At 39.2% G+C, this 20,131-nt stretch overlaps 3 protein-coding genes across 3 annotated transcripts in view; 2 read left to right on the top strand and 1 right to left on the bottom strand.

Moving 5' to 3' along the window:
• Positions 1–5,020: 5,020 nt before the first annotated feature.
• LOC120544618 (lathosterol oxidase-like) lies at positions 5,021–12,517 on the top strand. The gene is made up of 5 exons (XM_039778507.1): positions 5,021–5,098; positions 6,720–6,937; positions 8,698–8,830; positions 9,363–9,463; positions 11,316–12,517. Exons 2-5 carry the CDS (start codon positions 6,728–6,730, stop codon positions 11,778–11,780), a joined length of 909 nt encoding a protein of 302 aa, XP_039634441.1. The 5' UTR covers positions 5,021–5,098; positions 6,720–6,727; the 3' UTR covers positions 11,781–12,517.
• A 1,788-nt stretch (positions 12,518–14,305) lies between these two features.
• Positions 14,306–19,897, bottom strand: plekhb1 (pleckstrin homology domain containing B1). Its single transcript, XM_039777959.1, has 6 exons — positions 19,763–19,897; positions 18,272–18,470; positions 16,855–16,957; positions 16,724–16,763; positions 16,548–16,638; positions 14,306–14,898 (listed from the first exon to the last, which is right to left on the bottom strand). Exons 1-6 carry the CDS (start codon positions 19,895–19,897, stop codon positions 14,765–14,767), a joined length of 702 nt encoding a protein of 233 aa, XP_039633893.1. The 3' UTR covers positions 14,306–14,764.
• Positions 15,595–20,131, top strand: part of tecta (tectorin alpha) — a 68,328-nt gene continuing 63,791 nt past the window's right edge. The window contains exon 1 of the mRNA XM_039778518.1: positions 15,595–15,681. The gene's annotated coding sequence lies outside the window, so the exon portion shown is untranslated. The remainder of the gene's footprint in view (positions 15,682–20,131) is intronic.

A 20,131-nucleotide genomic window follows, 5' to 3' on the forward strand; every position in this document is an offset into this window, starting at 1 on the left:
GCTTTATATGAAGGATACTCTGATCCCAATGATCTTTTGACCAGGATGAGAAGGAAATGTTTTGGTGGCAGGTCTGAATTGTGAACGGTGTGATGCGTGTGTTCGCCTTGATCTCATTCTAAGTGGTGCTGCTGAGAAAGTACTCGGTGTCAAAATGAAATATGTGGACGTCAATGTGCACGTGAGACACTATCAACATGAGAAGCTGCTGAAGAAAGTGTACTGCATCAATCTTTCTTTGTAAAATGAAGGTCATTTCTGTGTATTGGTTGTATTTTTATTTATTTTTTTTAAATGGCTGTCATTTATGATAACTCTGTAATGGAATTGCTAATACCTGGGAACACGGCGACATCACTGCAACATGGGGCAGGATAAACAGTAAGATGATCAGAGAGGTTTGTAAACACAACAGTCGTTTAGTCAGATTGTCTAAATCACTTCATTTGGAGGTAAAATCATAAGCGAGACCCCAGGAATGTCATAATAATCCCTCAGTAAGTAACGAGGTTACTAACAAGAAATAATGAGGGGATTTATTTTCCAATCTGTCTGATTGCGATCCAACCGCTCATGTTTCTTGCCTTATCATTTTTCATTTTAGCATGGCCGTGTTACCATATCTCAACAATTAAGTTGGTGAGCACATTGTTACCATAACTGATTTTATATATATATATATATATATATATATATATATATATACATACATACTGTATATATAACTATATAATTGTCAGAAAGGTCATCATATTCATCTTAGTCCCATTAACCCAGTGACAATATAAATTATGGCGTCAAAAGTTGAACAGTCACTGTGTCTCCATGTGGTGACAAGTTTCTCCAGTTTTTGATTACATTTCCCAAAGTGACACTGTTGTTGCCTACTGAGGAGATGATGAGCAGCAGGTAATCTGGGGCTCAGCATGAGGGTTGCCTCTCTGCAGATATCCTGATTGGTTGATGTGTGTCTGCACACAGAGGGAGATGCCTTCACAGTGTGTTAGATAGCTCCAGCTCTGCTTTCCAACTTTCACCTTATAAAGTAGAGACGGTTCCAGTCAGGCTTCCACAAACAAATGCTCTGTTAAAGGAGATTTATTTTACTCATGCATACAACATATTTAGAAACTGTCGCATTCAGTGTGGGAATGAATATAATCCGCTAAAGCAAGTGATGCCTACTGTAAAATGAATTCATCTTATTCTGTGTGTTTTAAACACTGACTATTTTTGCTTTATACATTTCCTCTAATATACATCTTAGTAGTCATGAAGTTGGGTTGTGTTCAGTTTGGAAGCATAATGAAACCGTTACTTTTTACACTTGATGTTACTTTACTTGTTTTATCATTTTATTTGCATAGAAGAAAATTCTAAGTACAGGGTGGCCGTGGCTCAGGAGGTAACCCAAATCGTCCACTTATCACAGGGTTGGCAGTTGGATCCCCACTCCTCCTCTTCCTCCTGCCAACATGCCAAAGTGCCTTTGGGCACGAGACTGAACCCTAAATTGCTCCTGATGGTCAGGCCAGCACCTTGCATGGTTGCTTGCGGCCGTCTGTGTGAGTGCGTGTGATTGGGTTAATGAGAAGCATATCAGACGCAGTATAAATGCAGCCATTTCATCTTTACATTTATGATCATTAAATAAAAATAAAAATAAATCACTTCAAAGTTGTTACACAAGGATTGAAACGTTGGGGCATATGCATAACAGAGGTAGTCGTATATATGATACAAGACAGCCTACAGCTTTGTATCGATAAACACAAAGCGTGGCCATCTGCTGTCCTTACAGTGGAGCAGTGGAGAAGAGCTTGATGCTTAAAGGGCAGCAGCCGTGCTGAATGTCATGCTAATGGCAGGAAATCACTAGAACTGGTGTGGGTGGGAGGATGAGGGTTTGCAACAGATAACCACAGAACACTGTAAACACTACTGCACATTGTGTAGGCTATATTTTATTAATCTCTGTACAAAAAAAAACAAAAAAACAATTGAATGCCATCGTTGTCTGTCTTTGTTTTGGTTGCTTTTTGACATTTTTTTGAAGCTGTTTTCAACGTTGTGAAGCTTTTTTTGAATGCTTCTGGCACTTTTTTATGATTTGTATCACTTTTTCCAAAGTTTTTCACGCTTTTTTGTTGATTTTTCCCATGACGTTTTGGACGCTTTTTCCTGATCGTTAATTTTACTTGTGAAGAGCAATGTTTGGAACTATCCATGTTATTTTTGGGCAACTTGGTTAAAAAGAAACCCATATTTCTTATATAGAAACTTGGAAAACAGGTCAAATTTGACCCGAGGACAACATTCATTTTTATGTTACTGAGGTGAAAGCACAAAAGGTGAATATCTCCAAACTTCAGCACATAAACTTAAAGTATCGGCAATTAAAGATCAAAATATTTTTAATTGCAGGGCTTCAGGTTCAATGAGGGCCCCTTGTGGTAATTGAAGGGCTGTGGATGGAGAATATGTGTATTTAAAATGTTTGGCAGTCCCTGGTGGTAATATGAACATCATAATGAATATTAATCAGAAGGGAAATCAACAATGGCTTCTATTTAACAGTAAAGAAAGAAAAGAGAGGGAACAAAAACAACTGGCAAAAGAAAGAAAAGAACAAGAGCAGGAAAACAAGAGCCATTCTTTAAACATTAACAAAAATCACATCCTGCAGAAGGGCCAAATCATAGTGGGGGGTCTGGGTGTCCTCCCCAAGGGAAGTTTTGAGCATCAACGACTTCATTTCCTGTATTCAGATACACTTTTATGCACCAATTTACGGTGGCAATACCTTTATTTAGCTTATGTGAAGAAGAAAAACACAGACGACAATTCAAAATATATCAAAAATATAATGGAAAGTATGTTGTTGCGTGTCATTGGGCATTTTTAAGTGGGTATGTGGAAATCCTGGAGCTCACTTATTAATATCAAATCAATTTAAACCTTGTAGAAATGAAAGTGTGCAGTTTATGGAAGATTATACCTTCCCACTGCTATAGTAAAAGCAATAATATTCCTTTAGCCATAAGATGAGAGCTTATAGTCTGTCTAATAATATTGAATTCATTATTATGTATTTATAATTAGCTCATCTCCAATGGTACCAATATAATACCCATGTATGACGCACTGTCTTTAGTCAAATATAATACAGTACAGTGTGTCAAAGGCTGCTCCCTCTCATACCTGGAGACGGGTCCTGATAGGATGAAACGGACGTTATGTGATGATAGCTGATGTATAACTGTCTTAGAAATTGTTAAACGTGAATGTATGGAATGCCCTATGACTGCACTGGCGGAGCTGTCCTGTCTATGTGTCTGCCTTTGTCTTTTGTGTGTATTTTGTCATTATCATATGAGTTGTGTTCAAATCCAATTATATTGTCTATGTTTGGTGTCGTTTGGTTTGTCTGTTTCTGTAATTTCCTATTTCTGTATTGTAACGTGCGTGTTAATTGTTGCATTGTCCCATCAATGCAATCCAGGAGCTGATGAGGATCCTAAATAAATAAACAGACATTCAACCCTCAGAGCACTGGCGACACCTTGCGGCTGGTTGGCCCTCAGTTTCACCGCAGAATGAAAGCAGTTTGTCAGCTCTGCCACTGAAACCAAACAGCTCCATTATGAAGATGCAAATATAACAAATAACCGTGCTGCGTCAGAGTCTAGTGATCTACCTGCCCCAATACACAGATCAGAACACTTTATTTAACACTTCTTATTTTACTATTTTACTTTTACTACTATTATTTCAGTCTTTGAATATGACGTTAAAATAAGAAATGACTTTGCTCTAGTTATGCATATAGGGCCCTACGTTATATGACCTAGAACCATTAAGGTTTAAAAAAAAAAAATGTTTTTAAAAACAACGTTTGGTGTATTGGAAGATGCCGAATTAAAGCGTGGCTCCCAAAGCTTAATGTGCCCTTTGGTGTTTCTTTTCCTCGAGGTTGTGGCCTATATGTTTGGGTACAAATGAGACCTTTTAATTTGTATGTTTGTAAAGGATGTTTGGTTACAAGAGAAAATGGAGTGCACCTGTGCCTGGTTGTAGCTGGTACCGCCGTAAAATATGCAGATACAAACTGATTTGCTATATTATTATGGAAATATTTGGAAACTGTCGCATTTGGTGTGGAAATAAATATAATCCGCTAAAGCAAGTGATGCCTACTGTAAAATGAATTCATCTTATTCCGTGTGTTTTAAACACTGACTATTTTTGCTTTATACATTTCCTCTAACATACATCTTAGTAGTCATGAAGTTGGGTTGTGTTCAGTTTGGAAGCATAATGAAATCGTTACTTTTTACACTTGATGTTACTTTACTTGTTTTATCATTTTATTTGCATAGAGGAACATTCTAAGTACAGGGTGGCCGTGGCTCAGGAGGTAACCCAAATCGTCCACTTATCACAGGGTTGGCAGTTGGATCCCCACTCCTCCTCCTCCTCCTGCCAACATGCCAAAGTGCCTTTGGGCACGAGACTGAACCCTAAATTGCTCCTGATGGTCAGGCCAGCAACTTGCATGGTTGCTTGCTGCCGTCTGTGTGAGTGTGTGTGAATGGGTTAATGAGAAGCATATTAGACGCAGTGTAGCTAATAGCAGCCATTTCATCTTTACATTTATGATCATTAAATCACTTCAAAGTTGTTACACAAGGATGGAAATATTGGGCATATGCATAACAGATGTAGTCGTATATATGATACAAGAAAGCCTACATCTTTGTATCGGTACACAAAGCGTGGCCATCTGCTGTCCTTACAGCACCACAAGTGGAGCAGTGGAGAAGAGCTTGTGTATCAATCATAAGGGGCGTTTCGACCCCTGCTCCAGCTGTGACAGGACCTATGAGCGCGGAAGACCTGTTTCTGTAGCACCATGATCAGATCCTCCAATTGGCCAATCGGAAATCAAAACAAGCCTGCCGTGATGAGAAACTACGCGCTCATTGGATGCCCTTTGAATGACGTAAAATGTAACTAGGTACTGATTGGTCGCTCGCTCGCCTTTAGTTTAGTACTCATCCCTTCACAGTTGTACCGGAATACAAGCAACCTTCGCAAGGTACAGTGGTGTTTAAAATTGTACATTTAACTTTTATATTAACAATGTGACAGTGCCGCTCACTTATTCGCTTTTAACGTGCGATGCAGCCTGTTTGGTAATGCATATAGTAATATATAGCCTATATTTACCTTTTCGTTGTGTTGTGATACGTAACAGTCAGGAAGTTATAACGTTTAATGTGACGTCTCGACCACAAGATTAATGCATTTTGTAACTGCAGAAATGAAATCTGATACAATTGTAAAGTGGTAGTCAGGATCTGTCCACCTTCCAGAGATCATAGGGCCAAATCCATAAGTTAAACAATCCATAAGTTAAACATACATACAACCACTCACTGTCTGTACCTGTAATGGCTTATTTTGTGAGACAAACCTCCACAATTGTTGTTAAAGGAATTAGTTGTTTATGTTAGGTCTTGTTATGTAAGAAAATCTTCTGATTAAGACAGAATGCAGTGTTTGCAGGAATATGTTAAAACTTGTGTGTGTGTGTGTGTGTGTGTGTGTGTGTGTGTGTGTGCGTGCGTGCAGCTGTACATAATAACAGCTAGTGAACACTACCAGCGGTGGTGTAGTCTAATGTATTTTAGTGGCTACTACAGTATATAAATATTGGGCAGAATCTGCCTTTGGGGGGGGAGGGACATATAGTGGGGGGTCAGGGTGTCCACCCCCGGGGAAGTTTTGAGCATCAACGACTTCATTTCCTGTATTCGGATACACTTTTATGCACCAATTTACGGTGGAAATACCTTTATTTAGCCTATGTGAAGAAGAAAAACACAGATGACAATTCAAAATATATCTAAAATATAATGGAAAGTATGTTGTTGCGTGTCATTGGGCATTTTTAAGTGGGTATATGGAAATCCTGGAGCTTTCATACTGCATATACCTGCGTATACCACTGACTACCAGCAACAAAGCCATGACATTTCTAGCATTATTGAATAATTGAATGGAATTTGATAAAATGACAAGAATTAAATGGACGTGTGTGGTCAGTAGTTTATTCAGGTTCAAATATACTTTCACTTAAAAGGAAAATAAATCTTTTCACAGTGTTAATGATTTATTATCTTCATGACATATATAACTTATAAATAATGACTAATTTTATTATTAATAAATTTCCAGATAAATCCTTTACAGGCAGGGCTGAAACTATTTATGAATTTTTTTAATATATAATTAAGACGTATAGTTAAAAAAAAAAACGTCTTGACTCAAGGTCCACTTACTAGAGTTCCTGTAGAGCTTTCAGCCTTGGATCATTGCTTTCATCAGCAGATGGAGTTTGCTTAGTTGAAGATATATGAAGACATATTTTATAAGATTTCAACTGTTATGTTATACTGTCAATCATTCAGTAACAGTTGTACACCTGTTATCGATTCTTACAGGTTGTTGTTGACAAATAAAATGAATTAACACTTATTAAACACAGTATACATTATAGTGTGTTTTAAACCATTTATTAATTGTTAATTAATTTGTTACCAAAAACATGTCTCAAAGGATTCATACAAGAGATGACAGCAAACAACAGGGCTTCTGGGAAATGCAGTGTTCTTGGCATCTTTTTATTAGGTGTGCTCTCTGTCCATACTTTACAGATTCGACCATGGATCTTGTGCTGAATGTTGCCGACTATTATGTCCTCACCCCGTATGTGTTCCCTGCATCGTGGCCTGAAGACGGGGCCTTGCGGCAGATCATCAGCCTGTTGGTGCTGACCAACCTCGGGGCTGCAGTCCTGTACCTGGGCCTGGGAGCCCTCAGCTACTTCTTCATTTTCGACCACAAGCTGATGAAACATCCACAGTTCTTAGAGGTATGAAGCCTGTATCTCATTGTACGTGTTGTTATAAACTGTGTATTGTCAATGCTAAACACTAAGCAATCAATCCAACTTTACATCTACAAGGAGGGGACTAATTTATTGGAACACCTGCAGAATAAAATGCAATATAGTTAATAAATACTGCCTTTTTGAAGCTTATTATGCTCATTTTTGGTGAGACTGTCACAGAGAAGTCGACTCAACATTGTAGTGTTTTGTGTTTACATACTATATGGCATCAAAGACTCAAATTAATTGCATGATTTTTGTGTTGGTGTGAAGCCTTTAGTTAGTGTTATAAAGGCTTTAGTATGATTTCAAATTACACCTCTGTGTCTTTTGGATTACTTTGTTTGTCTTCATGATGTTGGACTTGGCTGAACACAGGAAAGTGACAGAAGCAGTTGTGCGAATAATGAAAATGGAAAGCTTGAGAAAGAACCCTGCCTACTGGCACACCTTTGCACACCTGGCCACAGTTGCAAATCATGTTGGAAAGTTTGGGCGCTGTCAGACAATCTAAAAAGCACTTTGTTTGGAGCATTCTGAGGCCTTAAGTCTTAAAGGAATACGCCACCGTTTGTTGAAATAGTGCTTATCATGGTCTACCCTGGCTGTTGATAGGTGGGCCAACGCATTTTTGGTCTCAGTGCAAGTAATTTAGTTTTTTTTTTTTGTCTTTTGTTGGCTCACTTTTACTCACAACATGCTAACTGGCAACATAGGATTCTATTCACTACGCTAAGCTAACTAGCGGCGGCGCTGCCAGTTTTGCACCGGACTAAAACAATGCATGCACAAAAACTGCGTTGGCCCACCTATCTACAGCTAGGGGAGACCATGATAAGCCCTATTTCAACAAACGGTGGCGTATCCCTTTAATGAATAGTGGTTGAAGATTATATTATTTATTTATTTACTTATTGTTTAAAAATGTGTGTTGCTGTGACTCAGTAAAGTGTCTTGCGTTTAACTAAAGTCAATACCGCAGAATATAATGATTTAGGAGCATGAGAAGAGTTGCCTTAAAGGTCCTATGACATGCTGCTCTTTGGATGATTTTATATAGACCTTAGTGGTCCCCTAATACTGTATCTGAAGTCTCTTTCCCGAAATTCAGCCTTGGTGCAGAATTACAGCCACTAGAGCCAGTCCCACAATAAGCTTTCCTTAGGATGTGCCATTTTTATGTCTCTAGCTATTGAGGAGGAGAGAGGGGGGCAAAGTGGAGGGTGGGGGTGTGGCCTTGACCAACTGCCACTTTTCTCGTTTGAAAGCCATGATGTCTCTCTCTCATGGGTGGGCCAAATTCTCTGGGCGGGCAAAGCAGAGAAAGGGGAGGTAACCTTGCTCCTTATGACCTCATAAGGAGAAGATTCCAGATCGGCCCATCTGAGCTTTCATTTTCTCAAAGGCAGAGCAGGATACTCAGGGCTCGGTTTACACCTATCACCATTTCAAGCCAATTGGGGACCATAGGCAGGCTGGGGGAACGCATATTAATGTTAAAAAACCTCATAAAGTGAAATTTTCATGCCATGGGACCTTTAAAGGCTAAGGCTGGCATTATTTTGGATTCTTTCCTTATTGACAACAAATTCATACCACCCTGGATACCAGGCGTGTTACTAGAAATGCCTCTATATAACCTCTGTATCTTTTTATAATGTTTATATATTTCCTCTTTCTTTATCCCCCCCCTCCTTTTTTTATTTATTATTTTGTTTTATTTTTAATTTTTTCCTACTTAGAATCAGGTTCAGAGGGAGATCAAATATGCTATGACCTCTCTTCCCTGGATCAGCATACCCACGGTGGCCTTGTTTTTTGCTGAAGTTAGAGGATACAGCAAGCTGTACGACAATGTCAATGACTCTCCGCTGGGTAAGTTAACCCTCGTGTTGTCTTCAACATGTTGTCCTTCCGGGTCAAAATTGAAAAGTAACTTTTTTCTAAACTTTTATTTATTCACGGTCAATAAACCTAATTTATATGACATTATACCTAATTTATGAGTTGAAAAAAGCAGAAATTCTAAATTATTTTAACTAATAGTTAAGATCAGAAGATGTTGAGTGGATCACAATTTATGTCAAAGTTTAGCCAGGATGACGTTTTGAAACCATTTTTTTCAAATGCTTTAAAGTTGAATAAAACACCCCAAATTTAATGGAAGTAATAATGAACATTGTATCCATATAATGTACATGCATGCATCCATGTTATTATGGGCAATTTAGTTGAACGCAACCCATATTTCTGATATAAAAAACTTTAAAAACGGGTCAAATTTGACCCGAGGAAAACGTGTTAAAGAATGACCTCAACCAGCTTACAGTTGTTTTATTATATTTCATGCATTTGAAACCCTGAACATACCATGTTCTTGGTGGTGACATGGTCTGTGTGCGTTCAGGTTGGCCTGGGCTCTTCCTGAGTATGATCTCCTTCCTGTTTTTCACTGACATGTGTATCTACTGGATTCATCGGTTCCTGCATCATAAGCTTATTTACAAGGTCAGTACAACTGGGGGTTTTCCTTTTAAACCTATTAGTTAGGCACTTGTTGGGTGCATTTTAACATCAGCACTTCATTGTTTTGACAATATAATTACTGAAAGGTACCGTAGATATTGGCCCAAACTGCTTTTATTTTTATTTCTGTTATGATACCACAACGTTGCCTATTCGCCACTGTGATAGAATCAATCAGAATGTTTCCCCATCTTTAATATCTTAATATTGACAATAGGCATATCTTAAATACATATCATAGGCATATCTTGTTCTGCAATTTCTTTTATCGGCCGACATATTCACCAAATAACGGCAGAAAATATGGTCCTAGCCAATGTATCAACTCTACTCTCCACTGTTTAACCCTTATGTTTCAATGACATTAACTTTACCTCATTATTGTTGAGTCCCAATGCTCTGTTGTTTGTGTCAAAATAACAATAGTAATTGCCAAATAACCATTTTTCCCCCTAATATTGAGGTATATGTAAATAAATACATTGAGCTGGTAGCCTTTTCTGTTGCCACACTGGGCTTACACAGTAGGTGCCAAACAGAAACGACCACAATGCATTGCTATTATTAGTCTCCCTTTGCCAGACCCTCCTACATAGCGAGCTGAAGGAGGGTCTGGCTACTCCACATAGCAATCGCTGATGGGAGAAAAACGTGCTCTGGTTTAATGGCATTTCTTTAAACCAATCAGAATTGTCATGGGCGACCCTAAGCTCCGCAGAGAGCCGCTGCAAAATAGTCATGCGAGAGAAAACTCAGATTGGACAGTAAGGGTGGGCAAAAAAAATGTATTCACATTCAAATCGCAATTCAAGCTCTACCAATTCAAAATCAATTCATCGAATTCCAAAAATCGATTCATATTTTTTAATAAAAAAAAAAAAATTGTATTTAATTGTATGTCTACTGCAATCACATGGGAAAAATAACTACATTTACATACTATGAATAATTGTATTAATCGAGAATCGTTTTTGAATCGAAAATCGATTTTGAATCGAATCTTGAGCCTGAAAATCGATATCGAATCGTGACATTTTCTGAATCGTGCACCCCCATTGGACAGATAGTCTAGCTATCTGTGTCAATTTACCATGCAGAGATCTGAGGAGCAGTCAACAATAGTCCTCATTAATCCACCGAATTTAAAATTCCAACACAAAAACAGCGGAAGGAAACCGGGAAGACATGCATCCGGCGGAATTTCCTGCGGCACCGGAGCAATCCTGGAAGTGGAACGTCAAAGCTATAGACTATGTTAATATCAAGTGCAGATATCTAGGGCCAGCTGCTCAGTGTTTATCTTTAATCTTAATTTTTATTCATATTTTTATTCTTATTATCTTGGTTTGGTTCTATATTCTATATTTTATAGTCTTACCTGTATCTCTACTGGGTTTCATTCTCATTGCTGTTGCTGCTATGACAACTGTATTTCCCTCTGGGGATTAATACAGATTTATTTGATCTAATCTTATTTTATCTAATCTAATCTTACATTGTGACGTTACTTATGTTTGGGGTCAATTAGACCCTAGAGAACTCCCTGTTAGACATTAAATGAATAAACTGTTCTAAAACTATAAAACTTAAAAATAACCAAGAACAAGATGTTAGGTTGAGGTATGAATTAGCATATTGTCATTACGTTCTAATAGGAAAATAAACTTAAACAGCACAGGTGAAAGCATCTTTCTGTAGTGTCTTTACCATGGTGACTCATTTGACACGTTTGTATAATAACCATGAATAAATGGAAATTATACAAAAGGGCCAGACAAAATCACAAAGCAATAACTTTCTCCGTCTGACCTCTTTGCTCTCTTCTCCCCAACAGCTGTTTCACAAACCGCACCACATATGGAAGATCCCCTCTCCCTTTGCCAGCCATGCCTTTCATCCCGTAGACGGCTTCATGCAGGGACTCCCATATCACATCTACCCCTTCCTCTTCCCCCTCCACAAGGTTCTCTACTTGGCCCTGTACATTTTCGTCAACATCTGGACCATCTCCATCCATGACGGTGACTACCGCGTGCCCGGAGCTCTGACGGGTGCCATCAACGGCTCAGCTCACCACACTGACCACCACCTCTTCTTCGACTACAACTACGGCCAGTACTTCACTCTGTGGGACCGCCTGGGGGGCTCCTACAGGCATCCGTCGGCTCTGATGGGGAAGGGTCCCCATGATCTGATCCGGAAGCTTCAGGCAGAGGGAAAGTTGGGAGATGACAGAGTGAAGGCTAAAGGGCAAGTGAACGGACATGCTCAGAGAGGAGCCACATGTAAAGAGGAGTAACAGTAGGGGAAGTTACGATTAATTGCTGAAAGTGATCTCTACTTTTTTAAGACAATGTGCTGCACCCATTCTCAGCTGGAAATCTTACTATATTTGAAAAATAATTTGAGTTTCTGTATTGCCAAATAAGCTGTTGTGAGATTTTAATTCTAGTGAATAAGATGCATGTAAGATGGTTTCCCTTGGATTGATTTCATGAGGAGCAAGCTTTGGGATTGCTACATTCTTTGACGTACCAATCAATAGACAAGGAGCAGACTGACATCCCGAGTTGGCGTTACTGTCTTACAGTGCTAGTAATGGAAATGGGGTGATATAGTGACTCTTTATTTGTATACGCCACAGAAGAGTTTTTGCTGTTTGCAAACCAAGAAACACCAGAGCCAAAAGACTTGAGGAGCATCAAAAGGCTGGCGCTGCTACAGTATCACAGAATGACACTAACTGGGAGTGGAAATTTCACTGGGACTGTTGTCACAAGGATTGTTTTTCACAGATAAAATAGAATTAACAAGTAGTTCACTGTTGCAAGTTCAGACTGAATCGTTAAAACGTGGCAAACCAACAACTGCTTCAAAAGAAATATTGCAATATTTTACAACAATTTTCTTAACTGTGGACATATAAGATTAAAAAAAATGACAGTTACGTATGTATTAATTGCACAGTTCATATCTTCTCTGTGTTTGTTGAGGTGATTGCATCATCCGTATGAGAATAAAAGAACTTTCCTCCCAGTGCTGTATTAATGCGTTGGTACATACAGAGTATAAATACTTTTTGGTTATGAACGATAATGATAAATAATAATCCTTTGAAATAGTGGTTGTCTGTGGTTTGGTTCTATAATCGTGCAATGAAAACTACAACAATGTATTGAATTTGAAAGTTCACTCTTGACCTTGGAAAAAAAGTAAAGATAATCTTAACTCAAGGTCCACTTAGATGCTTTGTCTGGAGCTTTCAAGCCCCATTTTTGTCATGGATCAGCAGAATGAGGATGCCCGGAAGCTGTTTACATCTACAGCATTTTTGTGACTTCTCATGATGGCTGAAAAGTTAAACATTGAAGTTTAGCATCCAGCGTCCAGTTATAACCTCTTTCCTGAGCTTTCAACCATATCACACAGTCTTCTTCAGCGCATGTAACCTGCTTAGCCAGCACAGACAAGAGCTGTGTTCGAAACCGTTCCCTGTGACGGAAATAGTGCACTATATAGTGTGTTCGCAATTTTGTAGTTGTGATCGAATTCTTCCTGGTTAATATAATTCACTATATAGTTCACTATAAAATACCCACAATGCACTGCTAATTTAAGTGTACCTATGATAATTGACATGTATAAAATGGACCAACAGATCCCGTTGCTCTGGACGGAGACCAGTGAAGGATGTTAGAAGCACTTTTCCGGTGAGCGCTGAGCGTTACTGCGCAGCCTCCAACTGAGAGAGACAACGTAAATGTGACATGAGCAACCTGTCTGAAAGTTGGAAGTATTCTGGTAGCTGTGCCAATAGAAATATCAATCATTCCCAATCTTACAGAGAAGGAGAGTGTAGGTATATGTAAGGAGATAACATAGGCACAGGTTAATTATTTCTAACTAAAATGCTAGTTAACTTAAACAGCTAATGTGAGTCGAAACTGCCTGCAAGCTTCTCCTGTACTATACGGTAATTTCTCTACTGTGCGACAGTAAGTTGCGTGGTTATGACACAATCGTTAGCCTATTTTTACAAAAACGTCTGCTACGGAGCCGTGAGATACAAGGTAATGGAGCCTTTTATACATTGTCGTGTTTCTTTAGAAATAAACAATGGACAAATAGAGTCTTTAAACGCTTCAGATGTAAAGTTATTCGCTGCCAAAGTGGCGCCAAAATGAATGGCAGTCAATGGAATGCTAAATGGAGGTGATGGCTTGTTAGCATCAAAATGGCACCATAGGAGCTACGCGTTCCAAGGAGAAGCTTACCCTCTTGCATACGATCATAGGCATACGATCCTACATTTGTCTTCCGTCTACCACAATGCAACATGGTCATGTTTTCCTGCCGGAGAAGAAGAAGCAGAAGCACACGCGAAAACAGAAAAGGAAAAATGGAGCGGACTTTCATTTCTAAACATTGAAAATGTAACATGCAACATATACAACTTTTTACTATTCTCCTGAGTGCTCGGTTTGTTTCAGTGATGTATTATCAGTCATTTTGTTACGGTTTGTCTAACCCTATACATAGTATATATATATATAGTTCACTATTTAATAAACACTAGGGAATAGTGAGTGAGTGAATGAGGGAACGGTTTTGAACACAGCTTAGAAGTCCCAAAAAGGCTATGGAGGAAATCATAACAGTTACAGAGCTTGTGTGTCAACAGGTCTACTGTATCTCCATGGCAACTGAGAAAGCTCCATCCACTGATGAAGACCTTGTAATATAGTTGAAAGCTCGGTAAAAAGTTGGTCGATCCTGAGTTGGGATTGTTTTATCAAACTAGATCAATAGATCAACAAAAAAAAATTATATTCATGGTTTATTAGTTGTATGCAACCAAACAATGATTTTAGATTGCCATCCCTAATTATATTTTAATACATCAATTTATTTCCAAGTACGTGCTACACTTTTACCAATCTCTTAGGTGTAAAATTCAGGCAGCAGATTAAAGAACATTCAGATACAAAATTGACTTCATGGCGTTTGCAAATGCTCATGAGTAGATTCCATGTGCTATACAAGCAGGAATAACACATAAATACATAGTGCTTTTCAGCTTCTTAAGTCTTATACGCAAACATGCACATATGAATAAAAACATAACAACCGATAGATCAGCAGTTTGTTCCAGCAGACGTGATTTGAAAAGAGATGCTACATGGGAGATGGGGTGGGGGCTTTCTACACATGCTCATGTCAGGCTCCCAGTCCGTGGTGACAAACATGCCGTGCAAGGTGTTGTCATGTCAGTAATGGAGATCATCAGCAGAAAAAGATGGGCATCCAAAGGAAGGATCGCATGGCTGTTCCTGCTGCCATGCCTGCCAGTAATCCCAGTGCTAGATGCTCCGCCACTCCATCAAATGGGTCCCTTTGAACAACCACCTGGTGGGTTCCTTGGAGAAAAGACAGAGGGAAGACACATGTAATGTTTACGGTCAACTTGTTGGCTGATCCCTGCTTGGCAAATAGTAGAGTAAAGGAGGTGTTTAACTCTGATTCAGACAGGCAGAAAACTTCTGCTTTTACCATAAACAATCCTACATTAATGCAATGTACTTGTACACTGATTATAAGGTGGCTCCGGCATTGTTACTTCATCTTGTGACAGTGTCTTATATACCTTTATTATTTCAGTTGATATTCTATGATACATATTCCTAAATAAAGATGTGTTAAAAGATTACCACAAATTTACCCAGCAGGTTGAAATCAAAGATGTACAAGCAGGAAGAGGCATTGCCTAATGCAATATCACACTTAATAAAATGTCATCTGTTTTCAAAGGACTCATTAGGATCTCTAATATTGCTGTTAGTATTGTAGCTTGACATAGGTAAAACACATTCATTAATAAATAAAAGGTTGCTTTATACTACTTTATCAATTACTGATTTAACGCACCGCCCGGCGACCGGCGAAGTGACACAAATCGAACGCTCCGCAGTTTAATTAGGCTGCGCGCCCAGCAGGTGTGTGTGGAGGTAGAACTACGTGGAAAGGGGGAGACGTGGCGGATAGTGAAAAGGGTTGAAAAGTTTAAACGTGGCGGTCGAAAAGATGAAACAGAAACTGAAGTTCGGATTATGTTCCGTTGTCATAATCGTAAGGAAGGTAGCCTACTTAGGAGGAGGAGGACGGGGCAGCGGCAGCGGCAGCCAAGGATCCGCAGGCGAGAGGTCAGTTTAGTGCATATGTTACGCTGCGTTTGGTAAATGCACCCGCTTGTTGGGTTTATATTTCTTATAATCCAACATGCTGTCTGGGTTATAGGCCACTCTTTCTTTGTCGCTTGGGTATAATTAATGCAGTAATGCTGCAACACCCGCCATGGTGCTCATTGTTGAATGGCATGTGTTTTCTTTTTTTTTGAGGAACACTGACTGAGAAACTGTTAACTTGTTGCATTCAGTTTACTAGAAACAAACAAATGTTTTGAAATCTTTTGTATTTTTAATATTTGTGCAGTTAACTTCCAACACTACTTGGAATGATGGGGAATTAGTGAAATCATTTTATTGTGGTGGTCTTAAAGCAGTCCAAATTGAATACATTTTGATATTTTGAGTCTATATGGCCGAATGGGCCTTTTTTTTTGGGGGGGGGGGTCTATCACTGTGTGATGGGTTTACCTTATTTGACAGAAATCTATGCATTTAACGGTTATTTATAATTAATGTGTATTATGCTTGAGTAAATAAAGCCCCAATTAACAAAGCTGGATAACAAAATAATATTAATATTTAAGAGAGTCTGGTAGGCTATACAGCCTGACTCTGGAGATGAAACTGAGATTAGCTCTCATATTCACATTTATGTTCTGCTCCTTCAGTGGTTGTTTAGTAAATTGCTCTTAAACACAGTTAGAGAGGATTTGAATTGCTACTTTTATTCTCAATTCTTATCATTTCAGTGCAGGTGATTTTCCTTTGGGGCTGGGTAAAACCTCTTTTTTTATGGGGGGCCCAAAACAATCCTCCATGCAGTAAAAACCCTGTATTTTAGGGTTATCTTTTTTGTGTCCTGCATCGCTATGGTAACTCACCTGGTCCCGCTCCAGGTGTGATGTAGACAGTATGGTGGCTGTTGATAGGGACAGCTTGGTAGGAGTCATCGTATGGGTCGTACGTGAACACCTACAGAAAGGAAAACTTTTAGCAAACCCCACTGAGAGTGAACACATCATGTCTCAGCTCTTACAGAGAACAGTGGATCACTTACCGGGTTTCTCCTGGTGTCAAGCAGAGTCAGTTTCCACGCTCTGAAAAAGACATGAACAGGAATGAGGAACTGATGGATAGTTGTAGAGGGAGGCAGAGCAGACAAGACAGGAGTGAAGCGAGGGTACCTACATGGATTCATCCTCGCTGTTGGCACACAGGTTGACTGACGAGCCGCTTGCGAGCTGAACCACAATGAGATTCTCCCTGGGATTACTCTCTGGTGGAGTCGCACCTGCAGTACAGCCCAAAAACAACTCATTCATGAGCATGTTAGTCTTCTGTCAGTCAAAACCTCAGACTAAGATGGAAGATCATACATTAAGTGTACAATTAAACACACCTAATTATTATTAAACTCCAATTCAACTCAAAATAAATCAGTCACTTAGACAGTGAAACAAGTGGATGCTCATTTTTTTTTATAAGATTTACAAAAATGAAAAAATATTTTCTAAGTAGGGAATAAAGTAGTCTCCTGTCAAACAGATTTCAGTGTTTATTATTATTATTATTATTATTATTATTATTATTATTATTATTATTATTATTATTATTATTATTATTTAATGAACCGACCAGACCAAACAAGAAGTAGTAGTAGAGTTTGAGACTTGAGGTTTTCACTTCCCGCTGTCTCAAGATAGCAATACGCCAAGAATTCACCTGAACACACCTCCCTGTAAGACCAGCACGCCCATGGGCGCAAAGATGGGCGCAGGTGCATTTGCTATTTAAACGACGTGGGCGCCGGACGGGAAATTGACAACTGCGTCGGTCTTAAACGAGCAAAGACACTTGCGTCGGGCTTTGCGCTGCACCGGTTGCAGGATAGGACCCCTAGACTCTAGCTCAGAGACTTGAGACTTGACTTGGATTCTAGCTCAGAGACTTGTGTGCATCTCTGGTAGGCCATTGTTAGCCTTCAGAAGAGCTTCAGTCATGTTGCCATGTTTTAACACCATAATAAGCTTTAGGGATGTATGGATCTGAGAATTGGGAGGCCACAAAAGGCTATTTTTGTGAAAACTTCTTAAGTTGTGCGTATTGTTATCCTTGCAATAAAGACGTGTGGTGAAGGCACTGTATTTGCGCTGCAGGGCACATCTTGTTCCGTAAAATAGTAGCATACTCCTTGGCTGCTAACTGCCTCTGCAGAGCAATCGTCAAACAAAAGCAATGTTCCAGTTCCATAATTAATAATTGAATGCAGTATATACTACATATTAACTATTTGGTAAACACTGATCAACACTTGTCACCATTTTTTTGACATTTTATAGACCAAACAACTAATCGATTAATCGAATGAAATTAATCATTTGTTGCAGCCCTAGCGGGTTTATAAGTTGTTTTTCTTTTTCATTTCATCATTCATTTCGTTTGTCACTAAATGACTACTAAATTGGGATTGTGACATTGTTAAAAAAAAATTGATCGTCGGTGCAGCTTTAAGATGAAAGTTTGTGGGTTTGAGCAATGCTTGTTCGCTCAAAAGAATGTATTTATGATGGACCTGCCGAAAAGTCTAAATGTCAGCGCGCCTTACCTTCACATTCCAGGCCAGATCTGACATCTATGCATGCTGTCTTGAGGCTGATGCGATGCTCCAGGTCTCGCCTGCTGTCGGTCTTATAGAAGCAAAGACTCCCATCTATCCAAAGGTCACACCAGTTCAACTTCCAGCGTTTTAGGACAGAAGCTAGAGAAAAGACGCATGTCACAGTGTACCATTTAGAGTTTGTCTTTTAAGGGGCAATTAGTAAAAATATCAAATTTAGCTCAAATTGAGGGTTGATAAAATAATTGTTGAGTCAGTGCTGTGATCAATAACGTTAATAGGTATGTAAGCAACTTTTACTATGATTTATTCCCTTCTTAAATCAAGCTAGCAAAGCTAACAACAAGCTCAAGGGGTGTTCATTTGTAAAACACTAGGGGTGGGGGAAAAAATCGATACAGCATAGTATCACGATATTTTCCGTGGCAATACTGTATCGATACACAGACGCCAAGTATCAATCTTTAATGATATATGTGTTGGTCAGTTTGTCTGCATAACAATCGCATTTTGCAGCAATAAAATTGAAGTGAGATGAACAAACAGAGAAAAGTATCTTTTTAGATAAAACAGATGTTGACAAAATTTTCCTTTCGAGACATCATTTGAAATTGGGAAAGTTGGAAAAAAAAAAGTAAATACATTGCAATATATCGCAGAATATTGCAATGTGTTTAAAATCGCAATAATATCGTATCGTGACATAAGTATCGGGATGATATCATATCGTGAGGCCTCTGGTGATTCCCACCCCACATCCTCCTACTGTAAGCCTTGTATCTCAAAAACCAAATCTTGCGTGTTAGTTTAGTAATTGTGTTTCCCAGCAGATAAATCCCCATGGACTATCCTGGGTAAGCCACTTAAGGGCATGGCCAGGGACAATTAATGGCATTAGAAGTTACAAAAGTTGGAATTTCACAACAGGTACAGGTTTCACTTCCTAGAAATGCTCAGTATGTCTGAAGTCCAGTCTCGTCAGTCCACCTTAGACAAAAATATCTCTGAATGTATAATGAATGATGAACTTAAGGTAAAATAAGATGTTATCATACCATCTTAAAACCTGTGACACAAATATTACTGCACATATTTGACGTCCAATCAATTCATATCTTCCTTTCAAGATATATCTGTATCGGCACATATGTTAAGAAAGTCTATCCATCCATATATTCCTTTCCTTCACTCTACATTCCACCCCTCCACTCTCACCTTCTCAGAATACTATCATACTCATGTCCATTCATTCCCCCTTTCCATCCCTACATGTCCATTTACTGGCTATGTGCATCCACAAACCCCTCCATTCACACCATTTCCTTCCTTCCTTCTCCATATATCCGTCATCCACTCCACATGCATTCCTCACAAATAAAATAATGTTACCATCCCCTCCATCTGTCTTCCCTCCTCCTCTTCAAGTCCAGGGCCTACCTCCTATCTACATGTCCCTCCACCTACATATATTATGTATACCTTTCCTTTCTCCACCACTCCTTCCTCCTCTTTCCTCATCTCTATGGTCTCATTCCTTCTGTCCTTCTCTGTTCCTGTCCACCTCCATGTCTGCCTTTCCTGAATCACTCTCCTGTGCCATTCTCCATGTGTCATGATCCCTCCCCTACACCAGTGGGCCTATATGTACCTTCACATGTCACTCCATGTGTCAGGTTACCACGTCGTGTCTGCTCCATTCTCCTTTTGTGTTTATCCTTTCCTCCATTGGGGTGTGTCTCATGTGGGGATCATGTGTCTCCTTCTTCATTCGGTTGATTCTGTGGGATTCTGTGGTTATTCCTTGTCTCCTGTCCTCACATGCTTGTCTGTGTGTCTCCACCTCCTGTC

Source organism: Perca fluviatilis, chromosome 16 (genome assembly GCF_010015445.1).
Source record: "Perca fluviatilis chromosome 16, GENO_Pfluv_1.0, whole genome shotgun sequence".
NCBI classification, from domain to species: Eukaryota; Metazoa; Chordata; class Actinopteri; order Perciformes; family Percidae; genus Perca; species Perca fluviatilis.

Excerpts from the sequence above, each read along its gene's own strand:
- plekhb1 (XM_039777959.1), bottom strand. The coding sequence starts at position 19,897 with ATGACACATGGAGAATGGCACAGGAGAGTGATTCAGGAAAGGCAGACA. Across the intron at positions 18,471-19,762 it reads GAGTGGTGGAGAAAGGAAAG|AAGACAAACTCTAAATGGTA; the intron begins GTATACATAATA and ends ATTGCCCCTTAA. Across the intron at positions 16,958-18,271 it reads ATCTGGCCTGGAATGTGAAG|GTGCGACTCCACCAGAGAGT; the intron begins GTAAGGCGCGCT and ends GCTGTACTGCAG.
- LOC120544618 (XM_039778507.1), top strand. The coding sequence starts at position 6,728 with ATGGATCTTGTGCTGAATGTTGCCGACTATTATGTCCTCACCCCGTAT. Across the intron at positions 8,831-9,362 it reads TGTCAATGACTCTCCGCTGG|GTTGGCCTGGGCTCTTCCTG; the intron begins GTAAGTTAACCC and ends GTGTGCGTTCAG. Across the intron at positions 9,464-11,315 it reads ATCATAAGCTTATTTACAAG|CTGTTTCACAAACCGCACCA; the intron begins GTCAGTACAACT and ends TCTCCCCAACAG.